Source organism: Vespa crabro, chromosome 1, assembly GCF_910589235.1.
Source record: "Vespa crabro chromosome 1, iyVesCrab1.2, whole genome shotgun sequence".
In the NCBI taxonomy this organism is placed as follows: Eukaryota; Metazoa; Arthropoda; class Insecta; order Hymenoptera; family Vespidae; genus Vespa; species Vespa crabro.
In genome coordinates, this window is record NC_060955.1 from 6,847,329 (window position 1) to 6,864,725 (window position 17,397).

At 28.3% G+C, this 17,397-nt stretch overlaps 3 protein-coding genes across 5 annotated transcripts; all 3 read right to left on the minus strand.

Moving 5' to 3' along the window:
- Window positions 1-824: 824 nt before the first annotated feature.
- On the minus strand, window positions 825-8,963 carry LOC124424511 (leucine-rich repeat serine/threonine-protein kinase 1). Of its 2 annotated transcripts, XM_046963684.1 has the most exons (3): window positions 8,890-8,963; window positions 8,682-8,789; window positions 825-8,573 (listed from the first exon to the last, which is right to left on the minus strand). In XM_046963684.1, the coding sequence occupies exons 2-3, from the start codon at window positions 8,779-8,781 to the stop codon at window positions 1,402-1,404; spliced, it is 7,272 nt and encodes a 2,423-aa protein (XP_046819640.1). In that variant the 5' UTR covers window positions 8,782-8,789; window positions 8,890-8,963; the 3' UTR covers window positions 825-1,401. The 2 variants fall into 2 exon arrangements, with proteins under 2 accessions (XP_046819640.1, XP_046819630.1); XM_046963674.1 differs by having other exon boundaries at window positions 825-8,789.
- Window positions 8,964-9,900: 937 nt separating this feature from the next.
- Window positions 9,901-14,464, minus strand: LOC124426922 (nuclear pore complex protein Nup85). Of its 2 annotated transcripts, none has more exons than XM_046969210.1 (9): window positions 12,836-14,464; window positions 12,600-12,705; window positions 12,176-12,520; window positions 11,709-12,088; window positions 11,322-11,641; window positions 11,039-11,256; window positions 10,748-10,942; window positions 10,560-10,659; window positions 9,901-10,484 (listed from the first exon to the last, which is right to left on the minus strand). In XM_046969210.1, exons 1-9 carry the CDS (start codon window positions 12,860-12,862, stop codon window positions 10,274-10,276), a joined length of 1,902 nt encoding a protein of 633 aa, XP_046825166.1. In that variant the 5' UTR covers window positions 12,863-14,464; the 3' UTR covers window positions 9,901-10,273. The 2 variants fall into 2 exon arrangements, with proteins under 2 accessions (XP_046825166.1, XP_046825155.1); XM_046969199.1 differs by having other exon boundaries at window positions 10,748-10,966.
- Window positions 14,465-14,808: 344 nt separating this feature from the next.
- On the minus strand, window positions 14,809-17,393 carry LOC124426974 (ATP synthase lipid-binding protein, mitochondrial). The gene is made up of 5 exons (XM_046969334.1): window positions 17,237-17,393; window positions 16,649-16,727; window positions 16,458-16,559; window positions 15,909-16,011; window positions 14,809-15,291 (listed from the first exon to the last, which is right to left on the minus strand). The coding sequence occupies exons 2-5, from the start codon at window positions 16,691-16,693 to the stop codon at window positions 15,128-15,130; spliced, it is 414 nt and encodes a 137-aa protein (XP_046825290.1). The 5' UTR covers window positions 16,694-16,727; window positions 17,237-17,393; the 3' UTR covers window positions 14,809-15,127.
- Between the last annotated feature and the right edge of the window lie 4 nt (window positions 17,394-17,397).

Consider the following 17,397-nt stretch of genomic DNA (forward strand, 5'->3'; position numbering starts at 1 on the left):
TATTCTAATATTCTCTTACATTCTTAATAGTTTTATTAAGAGTGCATATTATATTTTCGATTTCTAATATATAAAAATAAAGCTACATTCAGCAAGTCGAGAATTATAGTATGTAAGTAAAATAAATTGCATGTTACTTTCAAAAATGCAAATAAATTTGTATAATTTGAAATATGGTACTTATAATGATACATGGCCGGATGATGTTTAATAGTCCTAATATATGATACAAAGAGAATTGTCTGAACTATTATTTATATAAAGATTAGAATCAGTCATTTCCAGAGCATAATATACAAATTGGAAGAGTTGTCTGTTTAAAATATTTATAGAATGTATTTCATAATTTTCATTTTCTTTGTTTTTTATGATAAATATGTATTCAAGCATATACATTATGTTCAATTATTTATCTTTAAGAAATGCAATATTGTTTTCTTACTATACTAAGATTTGCTTTCATATAGCTTTTTTTTTAAATTTGAATTTTCATTTTAATTAATAAAGACTGAAGTAAGAGTACATAAATATATTGCATTAGTGTACAACCTAAATGTTTATTATACAGGATTTTATTAGAAAAATGGTGAAGTTTTAAACTCAAATAGCAATACAAAAATGCATATTATATGTAATATTTTGTTTTATTATATATTCATTTATTACAGATTAAATTAATATAAATTCAATAAATTTAAATGAGTGCACTGTGTCTATTGCTTTACATACATATAAATAATACTCTATTTAAAACATCACCATTCTTCTACAAAAATATTATATTTGTGACCCTGCTATTAGGTTTGGAAGGAATATGTTTCTAATATGTATTAGAGTATAATGTGATATTTGATGACGAAGTATGTGATATAAATATTTCGGTCATAATATGAAATGTTTCATATTTTCTACTTTAGAGATCATTCAATTAATATATTTAAATACATTAAGAAATGTACCATGTATTAATTATTACATAATTTTTAATAGTTAATCCTTTTTCAATTATGTTACAGTGCTGTAGATTTATCTAAGTCAATGAATAAATATACAAAATTGTTTGGCAAATATTATGTGAGAATACAAATGTTTTATCAATATCATGAAAATTACTTCTATCAAGCACCTTAAAATTTGTACATATTTAAGCATGGACCTCCCAAATCTATTTATTAAAGGAAGTTCTTACGCGAATGAGGCAAGCTGCATAAAGCTCCTTATCTATAGGATATAATATAAAATGGACAAATTTTATTTCTTAACTGATAATATTTTTACTATAATCTTGCATCATGCAACATTTTTAGCAATATATGCATATTATTAATTAAACATTTTTGAATAATTATAATCAAATTTTTTCTACCAATAAAGAGAATGATATAATATTTTAAGAAAGATTTATGCTGCGGACCAATGTTCAGATCTCCATAAAAGAGTGTACATGTTATGCTTAAGATCTTCTACTTCTGTACCATTTATTGGAAAATCAGTAAAACGTGATATTAAACTTCTATATCCCTGACCAACTGTTACTAATATAAGTTTTTTTTTATCGGTTGATTTAAATGAAATTATTTGACACACTTTACCTTCAAAAGGTCTAAATACTGTTATTGGCCTCAATGTACTACATTCAGCAACAACAATACAACCCCAAGTAGTGCCAATGTAAAGTTGATTCATATATGATTCAAGAGCAGTTATTTGACATTTTTCTGTTGTCAGATTCTCTTCTATAGAGATTGATTTAAAACTTTCCGAACAAGGAACTAACTTAGACATATCTAATTTATTTATTATTTGTCTAGAATCAATATCCCATTGATAAACAATACATCCAGGGTAGGTATATGATAAAATTGAATGTTCTGCACTTAATAAATATGTAGCAAATAAATTTTTCATAGCTGTATCTCCAGTTACATGTGAAATTTGAATTGTATCAATTAAATTAATATCTTTTAATATATAAATGGTTATTCTACCAAAACTTTGACCCATCCATAATTCTAATATACGTTTTTTCTTATATACTGCTGCTATAGAATATGTTTTTATATTATCATGTATATCCGTACTAATTTCTGTTTTTTTCATTTGTGTAAATGAATTAGATAAAAGAAATGTTTTACCACTGTGTAGTGCTATAGCAAATTGTTTTAATGGTTCTAAATATATTAAACCTACTACTTTGGATTCTTTGTTATGATCTGGTTCAAGATGATAACTAGCTACACAGCCAAAATTGTTTTCTAAGTATACATGTATTTGCCCAGTATTATCTCCAATCCATATATAACCATCTACTCCACACATAGCATATGGTATTACTGGTGTTTCAATTCTAATATGTCGTAACCATCCCTTTTGTGTTCCTATTAACATATCTACTTCACCATTATTATAGCCAAACCAAATTTCATCTCCATTTATATTTTCTTCTGAAATTGTATTTGTCATAGTAACAGCAGTAACTTGTGTTCTTTCTGTCAATAATATAACATCTATTAAATGAGTAAATTCTGGTGCTGATGCGATAGATACTATTTGACTAGCTGTGGGTCGATCCTTTGGGTTTTGAGCCCAGCAAATAACCATTAAATCAAGGGCATAACATGGATGAAAAGTTTCTCTATATGTTAATGGAGGTCTTCCACCTTCTAAAATGCATTCTTTAACTGCCTCATGTCCTTCAAATGGCTGTCTTAAAGTTATTAATTCATATATAAACATGCCAAATGAAAATGAGTCTACTTTTTCAGTATACTCTTCTTCTCCATTATATTTTATAATTTCAGGAGCCATGAAACCTTCTGTTCCTCCAAATCCTTTAGCACCTGTAGGTAATGTCAATCTAGATATACCATAATCAGCTACTTTTACATGTACTGGATGTTCTGGATGATCTTGAAATGGTAATGGCATTTGCCATACCAAAACATTTTCAGATTTTAAATCTCTGTATATTACGTGCTGTTGATGAAGATATTCTACAGCTTTTGCCACCTGAAGAATTATAGCTTGCAGAGTATATGGATCCAGTTTAGCACCTGATCTTCTATAATTTTTTAAAACATTATCTAATGCTCCTTCAGGTGCTAGATCTAATACTAAAGCTAATGGACTGATAACTATACCTATTAATGGTACAATATTGGCATGTCTTAAAGTCAATAATATATTTAGTTCTTGTCTAGCTGTACAATATGCTTTGCATGCATATTGAAGAGGATCTCTATCCCATTTACTTTGCGCAGCTTTATATGCGAGAATGGCAGATTGTTTTGAATTTGAACCTGGTGGAACAGGTTGTAACATTTTAATAGCAACATCTGTTTTAATATGTGTACCAGGAAGGCGGCAAACACCTTTAAAAACAAAACCAAATGCACCTCTTCCCAATAATTTTCCCCGTTTAATATCTTCTGATCTTATTAAATGTTTAACACCTAAATCCATGAAAATAATATCAGGTGCTACATGAGAGAGTGGTATATCTGAATGTTTGGGGCAACTGATTGGTTTATTACTATAAGCTGCAAGAATACATTCCTCAACCATCCAAGAATATGTAAGTATAGCTTCTGAATGGAAGTTTCTCCATATTTCGGGATGTCCTTCTAATGATGACATTCTACTTGATGTTAAACTATCATATCCTACACCACTATCACCATCAGATTTGTAACTATCTTGGCTTTGTCTCTCACGATTTATATAATATTTATGAATATCTTCTGTTAAATGATCATTATTATCATGTATTTCATTTTCATAATCTATATTGCTAAGCAAACATCTAGGACAAGGGATCAGCCTTGTAACTAATAATTTTCCTTCAGAGGTATGTACAAAACGTGTACCTAAAGTTGGGTACCAATCTTCTAATAAAATATCAATATGATCAACTATTAAAGCTAACATTTGCGGTACACTTTCTGGTCGTGGTTCTACTGCAATTGCTTGATATCCTACTGGTTCATCATCTATCGAATCTGTCATAATCGGTTGCTTAATAACAAGTGTGTCAACAGGAAACCAAATTTCTAAAATAGCAGAATTTTTTAAATCAACTGTACACCATATACCATCTTGTTTTAGTTTAAACTTAAATTGTCTATAATCGTAAGGCGAATTTTTTAAATTATAATTAACTTCTTTTAAACGCAATAAAGTAATTCCAGCATAACGTAATTCTATTCCAGTTTGCCATAAAATCCATTCTGCTTGGATATCCAATAAACTTGCGAAAATATTGTCATCAACAAAATCTTTAAAAGGAGCTAAAAAAGACATAACAATCTCTACAATAGCATCATCAGCTAAGATTCTTGTTATGAGTCTGGACCAAAAGCCACTAGGAAAATAAGACATAAGAAGTAATCTTGTTACAGAACAGTCAGGTTGTGATCTAGAAGTTAATACACATTCTGAAGTTGCTTTTTCTCCTGCTACATTAAGACAAGTAATCATGGGCGATGTAATTTTTTTGGTACGCGCATACCAACTTCGTGATTTTACTGGAATTTTAATAATTTGATTGTTTCTTAAAACATCTTCTTCAGTTGGTAAAAGAGATGGTATGAGTAAAGTACGATAATCCCAAGTTAATGCAACTTCGAATTTGTTAAGAAGACTTACAATGTATCCTTGAGTGTCAATTGATGATATAGTTGAAGATTTAAAAACATGTTGAATATCATCTAATTTCATTATACCAGATCGAGCAAAAGGATTTATCTCTCTTATCGTAACTACATGAGCAAGCATATCGCAAAGCCATTGTGGATCAAGGAAATATAAATCTTTAAGAGTAGCATCATCATAATGTAAAATAATTCCATTTTCATGAAGAAAAAGAGTTGCTTGATGTAATTCTGCTGGATCTCTAAAAGATCTATGTAATTTTTGAAGTTCACTATTTACTGCAGCATAATATTGTTCAGCTTTTAATACAGGATCTACACCAGCTAATTTTCTGTCATGAGCAAGTTGTATTACAACGTCCTCTAAAGCAAGATAACTCGCAGGAACTTTTTGTTCTAATAATAATTCTTTACTTCCTGGAGATCTTAAACTAAATACAACATCATAGATTAAATTGCATAGCATTTTTATATTATGCCTAGTTTTACAACTCACTTCAACTGTTTCCATTACTTTTGGTAAACCACATTTTTCAGCATCAACAACATTAATGAATTTATCGCGAATGTATTGTTGTAGTTTTTCACTATGATCATATGAAATATCATAATGTGTACCTACTATGATTACAGGAGAATTAGGAGCTCTACTTTGAATATTTACTAGCCATTGAAATATTTCAGAAACACCTTTGAAACCATCAGTTATTCTCCATACAACTAAATATAAACTACGTTTTGAAAGAAAATATTGATGAGTGGCATAATATTCTCTTTGTCCACCAAAATCCCATGTTCTAAAATAAACTGGTCCATGTGAAGATTGTGTTCTTATTTTTTTCTCATATATCCAATCTCCGATATCAACTCCAACAGTTGATATAATTGTTCCTCTGGCAGTCTTAGCATTTATATTTTTATTACCCATTCTTTTAGCCCAATGTTCTGATGATTTCTTTTTATTTGGAACTTCACCTTCTTGTCTTAATTGTTCTAATAAGCTTGTTTTTCCAATTCCTTGAATTCCTACAATCATTAATTTCATTCGTGCATAAGGCTTTGCATCCTCAAGAATTGATTTTAAATAACCTATAACATCCATTGTTTTATATTTTTTAGATTCTATCATTGTTTTTAAAGGTTCTTGCAGTCTACAACCTTGAGTATTCAAATTCCATAAACGAGAGAGCAACCCCATTTGTGGGGGTAATTCAACAACTTCAGTATTACCACTGATGTTTAAAACAGATAAGTTATTCAATTCATAAATATTTTGAGGTATTTCTTTTAATTGATTATTGCTTATATCCAGCATACTAACATTCGGAAACAGGAGATATAATTTAGATCCAGAATAGTTTGTTTTCATATCTTTATCTACACCTTCCTCGTCTATATTTGGCATTTCTCCATCATCTATTGAAGTTAATTGAATTCTACTCAATAAATTGTTAGCAAGAATAAGTGTTCTTAAATTTTCTAGTCGTAAATGCCTCCTATGCGTACATACAGACATAAGAACAATATCACGTAAAGATGTTGCTGTTTGTCTATTGTTAGGGATCATAGGTGATTGTATATTAGTAGTAGGACAATAACAAGCTGTGTTCGCTTGTTCCATTGAATCTGTACTATCAATTTGTGGCAAACTAGGCCAACAAGAAATTTGATTGTTTGATAAATCCAATTGTTTTAAACTGGCAGGATAGGAAGTAATATGACTCATTGATCTAAGAGAATTGTAAGCCATATTTAAACGGACTAAGCTAACAGCCAAACATGGTAACGCTACTGGTATGCTATTAAACAAATTGTGTGCTAAATTTAAAGATCCCAATAACGATCTAACACCAGTTTCTATATCATCTGAAACTTTTTCTGAAACTTGGATAGATCCTGTCCAAAAGTGTGGACGTTCCATCTCTATAATTTGAGCATTAGCTATTTTTGTAAACGATTCAAATTCTAGAGAATCATCTCGAGGAATACCTAATTGAGAAGTTAAACTTCGTGTGCTAGGACTATTGCTTAATGAATCTTCACGTGATGGCTTTTTTGAAATGTTTTGAGAAATTTGACTAGGCAAGTCACGTAACAAATTAAATGATGCATTTAGCTCTTTCAATTTAGGTGCGCGCCACAAATTTTCTGGAAGGCATTGTAATTTATTATTTGATACATCCATGATTTCTAGAGATGGTAAATTCATTATAAAGTCAGGTAATTGTTCTAAACGATTATCTTGCAAATATATTTCCTCCAAAACAGGACATAGTTTATCTTTTGGATTTTTTGATTCAGCTATAAGAATATCAATTTTATTTTGTGCCATGTTTAAGTATTTTAAACTCTGCAAGTAAAATATAATAGATGGTACAGAAGTTATAGAATTATGAGATATGTCTATCCTTGTAATAGCATATAATACAAGATCATTATTTTTAGGACTTAATTTTTTGTTAACGTGTAGTACAGCATCAATCAACCATTGTGAGCGAATTTGAGATAAATGACATTGTTGATTATGCCAATTTATCATAGTCGGAGTATTTGGAAATAAAGTGGAATAAGTAACATTACCGAAAGAAGGAAGTGCAGAAAAATGTGAAGTTTGAGTACAGTCTGTCATGGCTTTTTTATTAATTTTATACTCTGAGTCGGGATAAGCTTTTATAGATAATAGCTTAGCAGTCAAAGCCTCATCTCTGTTTTGTGCTGCAATTTTTAATGCTTTACAATCATTATCGACAGCTCCATGTTTTAATAAAAGATCAGCAATTTTTATATCACGATTTTGACAAGCTATAGTTAATACAGTAGAGTTGTTCATTTCTTGATCACCATGATCATTAGATATTTTAGCTGATAAATTTGGATTAGATCCAGCTGATAGCAATGCTGCTACAACTTCTGTATGTCTAGCTTTTACAGCAGCATGCAATGCTGTTTCAGTACTGTTATTGCAATATAAATCTATATTTATAGGACTTATCATATTATCATCCTTTTTATCATAAGACTTGCTTCTAAAATTCAAAGTAGACATTAACCTTTGAATTCCACTAGATATCTTTCGTTTGGATATAGGCAATGGCTGAGTAATTCCCGCATCTTCTTCTTTTATCTTTCGTGCATTCACTTTATAACTTAATAACATATCCACAATTTTAATATTTCCCAAATTACTAGATATGTACAAAACATTTTGGCCTGTAGCATCCTGAGTATTAATATCAAATGGCATTTCATACTCAAATTCTCCAGGAGTGTCTCTATATCTCTGATATAGATTTTGTGGATATTCAAATTTTAATAATATATCAATAACCAAATAATGACCATTGAGAGCAGCTGCATGAATAGGCAGCCATTTTTCTACCGTAAGGGACTGTATTTGATTAGGGAAATAACGAAGAAGCATTTCCACAATTTCTACTTTACCATTGTGGCAAGCTATATATAATGGGCAATATTTAGTAACTGGATGTATTCTACAATCTGCACCATTATCCAAAAGTAATTTAACTATATCTTTGTGGCCCATTTCACAAGCAATAAAGAGTAATGTATTTGCACCATTTGGAGCCATATTAATAATTGATTCCAAATCAGCTGATAAACTTTGAATCATATTTCTAGCTGCCACAATATCACCTTGAATGCAAGCAGCACGTAATGAAGCATGAGATGCATGTTTTGCTAATTCATATCTTTCAGCAGCCAATTTAAGTAAGTTAACACATATATTGTTTTTGTATTTTTCTGCTATATTCAATGGATTTAACCCATTGTCATCACAGATCATTAAATCAGCATTGAATTCCAAAAGTTTTTCTACATTAGAATTATGACCATGTTCTGTGCAAATATGTAATGGTGTACGGTAATGGCCTCTAGGCCCACATGGTATATTTGGATTGGCACCTGCTTTAAGAAGAATATCTAAACATCGAGAATTCTCTGTTATGGCTGCAGCATGTAATGGTGTTCTACCCCAAGAATCTTGACTATTTATATATTGAGCATGTTCACCTCTTAATAGATCTTCCAACAATTCTGCATTATCCCAAAGGGCAGCTTGGTGAAGCAATCTTCCAGGAAAATCTTCGTCTATAGGTGTATAATCATCCATAATGGAAACTATAAAATGACAATTATATTTTTAATACCTTTGATTAGTTTACGTCTAATAAATATTTTAAGATTATTTAAATATTTATGTTTATATGTTTATACTTACGATTATATTTCAATACTTTTCAAAATGTTTTATTCATATTTCCAAGTATCATTTGCTTTATAATAATATATTTTAATGAATTTATTATATTAACAATCATAATTTATTTTAATTTTATAAACATAATTTTGTAACATTGCTTCAAAATGTTCGCTTTATTATTTTTATATAAGATATTTTTTATATAAAATTGAGTGTTTTTTATATATGTATACATGGATGTCTATACACATATATCTGGAATAAAAGATGCTTATTTTAATATTTCATTAGTATTCATTATAAAAAGTACTTATAAAATTTTTAGTTTATATTCATAATTGCTTACATCTTAATAATTAATTATATAAAATTCTTTTGTTTCAAAATATGTAATGCATTCACGATTATTGTGATTTTATATGGAATTATATTCATTGATGTATCTTTGAAATAGCACTGCACTTTTTGTAAAGTTTACTTGCCGAGAAATCTGTCAAAATAGCACTTGCTTTTCATGTTATTTTGTAAAACAATGTATTTATATTCGATTTTAAAACTTTTTAGTAATAAAAATCACATTAATTTGTATAAACTGTCAAAAACATACGATAATAAATCAATAATAACAAGGAATTTTGAAATTCATATACAAGTTGATTATAACACTAAAATTACGACTTGAAACCGCCATTTTGTAACTTCTTTATCGACTGTACCTTAAAGATATTTTACTAAAAAAATGTTTAAAGATATATATTACAAATAATTTTGTCTATAAATAGACACATAATTATATATATTAAAATGTATATAAAAATATATATCATGAAAAAAAATTTTAATATTGGTGTATAAAATTAATACAATCAATTAAATTATGTAATCAGCGTTGATTATATAGAATATATTTTTCTGATATTATTGAATTACCAAACAAGAAACGTCAGTTTCTTATTTACTTATTTTATTTGTTTTATATGATTAAAATCATCTAATTTCGTAGATTTATAAATAATTAAAAATTGTATGTTTTATTATTTTCTTGTTTTATAATTTATTTAACAATGAGTTTCGATTTCCAAATAATTTAACATTAGAAAGTGTTAATGTAGAGATATCAGACCTTGATCTGAATATAACATGAACACCATGAATTTTTTACTTTGCTATACATTTATAATTCATTACACATTCAAACTTCTCTGATTTCAAAAACATTTTATCGTATTTAATATTGCTTTGCAACTATTACATTTATTGTCTTATTTTATATAAAAGTTATCTAGATATTTAGAAAAACTATATCAAGTTCATATAAATATGCATAAATATAAAATTTTCAGTTTGGTTATTTTTAAAATTTTATTTAAAAGTTACAATAGTAATTCTTTTTATGAAATTACTATTGTTCTGCTTGACAGCCTTCAAGATTTAATGCTCTTGCTAAATTTCGTGCCACTGCTAAACGAAATATTTCTACTTTATCTGCAAACTTTGGATCATCACCATGAGCTTCAACACAACGTAATAATTCAAAGGAATCGATGGATGATAAAATAACATCTTCACTTTCCAGAAGAGGAATAACATCCGTGAACAGGATTGACCAAAAACTGGAAAATAAATAATTTCCATTCTATAGATTATTTATCGCAACTTTTATCATTAATATTACATTTTGTACTTACTATCTTGGTGTTAAATTAGAAACTATTAGAGAAACTAATAAGCTAGCTGCTTCTTTGAATTCACCAATACTATACATTTGATGAAATTCACAATATTTACCTAAAATTAGATATTAAATTCTCTAATTAACAGTTTCATGAAAGTAGATAAAACGATAATTTATGAAGTTTAACGTTAATGTATTTACCTAAAAATGTAAGTCTATCACTAGCTAACATACAAGGTCCTAAGTTCTCGAGTAAATCACGACACTCTAATTCCCCATTTTCTGCATAATATTTTAGAAATTGATTAGCAATATATGTTATGAAACCACCATCTTGTGCTTTTAATGCCCATGATAATGCATTTCCAAGTCTTTTTTGTCTAATGCATTTCACACCTTGAATTTTACATATACTAGTAACTAAAATATTCAAAAATCATAAAAATAGAAATTATTTCTAAAATATACATAGAAAAGTAAATTTCAATTTACCTATATGATTTATGTTGCTATCACGTGCAATATCAATAATTTTGTTTACCCTTGCTTCTGAACCCATGGGTAATGATTGTAATAATATTTCTAATCTTGCTAAACCTTGAATGGGACAATGTATTAAATAACTAGCACCACACTGCCATAAGGAATGATGTCCCATTAAAGTGGTAGCATACTCTAAAATAAGAGATTCATGTAACTGTGCTGTAACACTAAAAAAAAAAAGAATATAAAATTAGATGATATTTTAAGTATAAAAATTATAAAAAGCACTTACTTCATTTGATGTTTATCTATAATATTTAATTTTCCACAATTATACAATAGATCTATTAAATGAGCTGCAAACCATCCATTATCATTCATACATTGAATTTCTTTAATAACTCGATGAAGATCATTTTCTATTAAAGCCAAAATAATATTATCCAAAGGTTTATTTGCTTTCCATTTTTCTGCTATATTATTTGCATGTCGTGTAAGCTCAATTTGCTTACAACAAGGTACAGAGTAGAACAATTTTGCAGCTAATAATTCATACCAGGCCTCTGTATATTTTGAGAATTCCCATATTGTAGATTCATCTCCAACTACTAACTATGTAGAATAAAAAAAAATGTATTTTTCTTAAATAGAAAGAATGACTTTTATTTAAAATTGTTACCTTCATAAGCATTTCCAAATTGTTATCAATAGCAAAAGTTTTGCTATCAATGTTTGAAGATAAATCTAACTGCCAGTGTTTCCAACGTATTGTGAACTCACTCACTGAATAACCACCATAAACATTATATATAGGCATGGTTTTAATCATATTTTCTGCAACGATAAAAGCTGGATGGTCTGCTTTGCTATGCATTGACAAAAGTGCACGTACTAAATCTGTTTTTCCATGTAATGCACAACCTATTACTACTTCCCAGTAATATATATATTCTAAATCAGCAGCAATACATTTTTGTGATAACATTTTTATTGCTTTAAGTTCTTTTGATGGAAAGTGAAATTGAATCCATTCCAACAAACATGGTAATATTACATTACCTAACAAAAGAAGAGAAACAATTAGAAATTGAATGCTTTTACACTATCTAAACATTATATAAATAATATAGATTCATTATAATTTACCTGGAATATTATCGACATATAAAATTTCTGTTAAGTGCCATACACATTCTACATTATAAAAGATAGTAAGAAAATTTTCTATTGTTATTTTATTTTCGGATAAAGATTTTTCTGCAATATCTTGTAGACCTTCTACACATGCTCTTAAAATAGAACGATATTGCTTGCTATGTTTCAATAACTCTGGACAAATATCTCCGGAAGAAGATGACTTAATTTTATATATTGATAAGAAAACTCCATTACTTTCATTAACAAGTTTACGCAATGGAGGAGAAAACAATATTACTTCAGGTCTTAGAATATGTATTTGAATATTAGATGTAATAAAAGTACTTTTTGTATCTAAAAAATAAACACTAATATATGATAGGTAGAATTTTACAATACATTTAAAATCATACGTAAATATTATTTTATCTACCTTGTGTACGTTTATTTATGTATTTGTATGCATATAGTCCAATCTTATTTGAATTAATCCAGCTTGCCGCAGTACCTACTTGTTTACAAACTTCATCTGGAATAGGCTTTAAAAATTAAATGTTATTATCATGATCAATTATAAATTATTACAACGGTAATAATGATATTATTGTATAATAAGAAAATTGAATTGTGGTTATGAAATTGTATGAATGGTAAAAAATATTAACTTACTATTTCGATATTATCAATGCCAGCCATAATTTATAAATGTATTCCTTATCAATACACACTACTTATATTAATCAATAATTAAGTTTACTTAGCATTCAAATTAAATATAAATGTGTAAATTGTCCAATGGCGCCAATTTCAAAGTTACAATCATATAATCAAAAATTATTTTACAATAAAGAAAGGTAAATGAAAATAAATATATGTGACGACCAGTTAATCGTCTTGTTCAGCCGCCAGATGTCGCGTAGATCCCACTTTTCTTAGAAGTTTTCAAATTTCAATCAGGAGAAATTTAAGATAAGTATTATTTGTTATTTAAGGCTGTTCATTATTCCTGATTTTATAATAGTTTACACTAAAAATGAGTACAGGCATAATTCTTGAATGATTTTGATGAATGAAGTCTTCTTTTAAAGATAAAGGTTCAAGCAAGGACATGGCTTAAAACTACTGATTTTCTTTTAAATGTTAAAATGGTGTATATTTTGTTTCCATGAAGTAATGTTTGCTTCCTTATTATAAACCAATGCTCAAATTTTCTGATCCATTTCAAACACGTTATATCATACACGAAAAAGCACATTAACTTATTTAGGCATTTTAATGAGCTTTCGACTAATAACTCTATGGTAAAAATAAGCAAATAACAAATAAGCATAAATAATTCAGTCGTTTATGCTAATGGATTTTAAGAATAATATATAACTGTGCAATAATTTCATAATTATTTAAACGATGTATAATGTACACGTACAATAAATTAAGTACATTAAACTAATATTTAAACAATAATATACATTTTATTCATTCGATATAGGTCATAATATACGTTAAATATAAAATAATTTCAATTTAATATTTAAACAATTAAATTTTTTTTCAGGGGCATTTTCTAGAGGACAAGTTGAATTCGATTTGGGTACTTTGATTTTGTTTGGATGGGGGCAATCTTCAAACATCCACACCAGTTTTTTAGTTCCTTCGTTTCCAAGCTCGACTTTTCATCGAAGGTTTGATTTATAATAAATAGATCGATCAATCGGCGAGGATTCAATAAATCGGCTTGGTTTCAATTTATCGTTGATGATTCGTTTCATCATTGAGAAATTTAGATTTTTACACAAGGACAGTAATCTTATTCATGAAGTGTGGATTGTTCTATTAGAAATTAAAGCTTTAAATTGACACAATATATTATTAGATATCTATTACTAATAGTAGATTATCAAATAAAATAGCAAATCATGTTTATCTTATGTAAAAGCATTGAAATAATGATTATTAAATAAATAAAAAGTGTAATGAAAATAACAACTGATTTTATTCACATTTATCATATATATAGAAAAGGGCTAATATTTTATTTTCTATTTATTTAGTGATCTTTTTTCAAATCACTCATACGTAGACACATTATAACATCTTTTATTTGATAACCTATTAGCATTATATTTAATCAATTGCTAGAAGTTTCAATATTTAGGTGAATAACATACTTACGTCTCTTGTGTAGAGTTTCCAACAATTGCTATTTGGTGTAATCTTTTGATTTAAAAAAAAACGTGTAGCCATTACATACGGTGTGTGAAACATGCAGTATATTTTATAGATGCAAAAATTATTTTTGCGTTTTTGTGTATATAAATACATATACATAAATTTTTTACATTAACATTGAAATTATTATTGAAATGAAGAAAAATTAAATAGAGAAAATAAATATAATAGTTTTTTCTTGAAACTATGGAAATCTATTTAGACAAATTGAGTACCATTTGTATGACGTTGTTTATTCAATAATAGAATTTTTTCATCAAATATTAAATTACTAAGAACTTATGATGGCACAACAGTGATAGTTTTTTGATATGAAAAAAATTGCGATATAGTAGTACTTATATCATACACTAATGCTGTGAATGCATATATGCGTGTCTAGGTGATGTAATTTCAATAAATCTGCAGTAATATTTTGTTTCATTACACTGAAATTCATTATTTTATAACAATGTCAGTTACGCTACATGAGACAGTAAGCCATGAAATAATTACAAATATTCTAATAGTTAGAAAGAATTCAGAGTTTTAATGATGATCCGCTCCATATAGGCTTGGATTGTATTCATAGATGCACTGTTGTTTCCCATTGAAATGTAAGTATGGGCATCCTTAATGATTTCATGGCATTCTGTGTACCAGATAGTCATTGCTTTTTTCTGAAGCAAAGACATACTGTTTGACAGTGACGCACTAAAACTATCAGCAATTTCTTATGATGATATTGTTGGCTTAGAAGGCAAACAGAAGTAAGAAAGCCATCATGAGACAAAATAATCCCATAGCCTCAGATAAAGCAAAACCTAAAATAGCATATGAAAACAATTGCTGTTTTAAAGATGGATTCCTAGCATAACCAATAATGAGGGAACCAAATACAGATCCAATTCCAGCACCTGAAATAAAATAATATTAAATTAATAGATGTGCAATATTTTTTTTTAATGAAATAAATATATATTGTATATTGTAACAGAATGATGTTAACATTATGACTTCTAAAGGCATACATACATTTAATCACATATAATGAAAACACTGAATCAGACTATGTACATAGAATAATGACATGATACAGATAATTATGGACTTCATTCTTGAATAAGGCATATGGTCAGGAAGTTTAAAATGCAAAAAGGATAAGGAATGCCATCATTAAACAAAAAAGCCCCATAGCTTCAGCCAAGGCAAATCCCAAAATAGCATAAGTAAAACATTGCTGTTTTAAGGAAGGGTTTCGTGCATAACTCATTATCAAGGATCCGAAAACTAAGCCAATACCAACAGCTGTAATTTAAATATCTATGTTAAAAATATTAGTATTTTGTGGATAATAAATTAATAAATGATATTTAACATGATCTGTGTTAATAATAATGATATATGATACGTGTTTAAATTTTTAAATTAAGAGTAAAATTAAGCACATAAATTACTAAGAATATAAAGCTTATAATACTCATTTAGGGATTGTGACAATTTAGGATTATTTTATTGTAGAATAAATACACACCAGATCCTGCAACACCAACAGTTGCAGCACCAGCGCCAATGAATTTGGCAGCAGAATCAATATCACGTCTGACTAGGGAAGTTTGGAAGTTACGCACCTGTGACTAAAAAGAAAAAAAAAAAAAAAAAAAAAGAAAAAAGAAATAAAAAAAGAAATAAAAAAAATATTACAACTATAAGTAATAAGTAAGAATTATATGTATCTAGAAAACAATTTCAAGGTTACATTATACTATATAAGCACAGATCACACTTCTGCTTTATTTTTTTCAATTGTTATGTAACTTTCTAAAAATGATCTTTTTTTATTAATATTTTATCTATTCTTTTAAATTTGATCTATTTTTCCAAAAAGTAAGAAGTACTAAGAAAAGAAACCACAAATACTATGGTTATTCATTGTACAATTTGTTGCATAATATGTACTAGTAAATATATTAATAGTTATAAATATGATTATTAAATATAAAAATTCTCTTTTTCTAAAGAAATAATGACTTATGTAACTTATAAAAGAAAAGTTATGCAATATGTAAAACAATTTACTTACTAAATACACTGGTGGTTGAAGTTGTTTTTGCTGTTGTAAAGATTGGCTTTGACTGACCACACTGCTCAATGGTCGAAAATAGCTCTTGGTTCCAGAAACCAACTGAAAAAAGATAAAGTTTAAGAAATACCAAGATTATATAATATCAGATTGTGAATTTAACGACAAAACGCGAACGGTTCTATACTCACAGTAGACCTGGCAATGGGAGCGATGAGTCGAGAGCAAGCGTACATGATGACGTTCTGTATTGCGCGGCTTTACAAGTGCCTGAAATGAAAAGATGCAAACGATTAAACTTAATACTTTTTCGATATGAATTTTACATTTCTAAGGGTTTTTGTCAAAAATGAACAAATCGACCAGATCAATGCGGCTGGTCTGTTAGTAACGAATTATTGAGAGGGAGGGAGGGATGGAGAAGGAAACTGTTACGTAACGCTTAAATCATTACATGAGGAACATACAAAAAAGTGGATCATGATTAATTTTATTCAAATATATGAAAACTTTATTAATTATACGCGGAACATAAAAATACTAATTGTCGAATGTGCCATATAGTAATGGAGGATCTAATAAAAAATGGCTGTTTTCTACGACTTCTTTTGCTAACTTTATACTTCAACTTTTAAGATTATAAAATGGAAGTCATGCTATATTTGGAATTTTTCTTTGATTAATGCATTAACGTAATATTTGAATTTCGAAACTCTTATCACAATAGTAAATTTCACTTTCTTTTACTCAATATTTAACAAGCACACGGTCGGACTTACCAATGAAGAGTGCTGAAGAAGCGGTAAGAAGACCCAGCCTTTGGAATGTTGAATCGGTGAGTGACCCGTTAACGGAACACCCTACAACCAACCTATGTCGACTGAACCTACGAACGAACGAAGTAACTTCCGTGTAACGACCCACTCGCTGTTCCCAATCA

Excerpts from the sequence above, each read along its gene's own strand:
- LOC124424511 (XM_046963674.1), bottom strand. The coding sequence starts at position 8,781 with ATGGATGATTATACACCTATAGACGAAGATTTTCCTGGAAGATTGCTT.
- LOC124426922 (XM_046969199.1), bottom strand. The coding sequence starts at position 12,862 with ATGGCTGGCATTGATAATATCGAAATA. Across the intron at positions 12,521-12,599 it reads CATAAATAAACGTACACAAG|ATACAAAAAGTACTTTTATT; the intron begins GTAGATAAAATA and ends TTTATTTTTTAG. Across the intron at positions 12,089-12,175 it reads ATATGTCGATAATATTCCAG|GTAATGTAATATTACCATGT; the intron begins GTAAATTATAAT and ends TTCTTTTGTTAG.
- LOC124426974 (XM_046969334.1), bottom strand. The coding sequence starts at position 16,693 with ATGTACGCTTGCTCTCGACTCATCGCTCCCATTGCCAGGTCTACT. Across the intron at positions 16,560-16,648 it reads CTCCCATTGCCAGGTCTACT|TTGGTTTCTGGAACCAAGAG; the intron begins GTGAGTATAGAA and ends ATCTTTTTTCAG. Across the intron at positions 15,292-15,908 it reads TGTTGGTGTTGCAGGATCTG|GTGCTGGAATTGGATCTGTA; the intron begins GTGTGTATTTAT and ends ATTTTATTTCAG.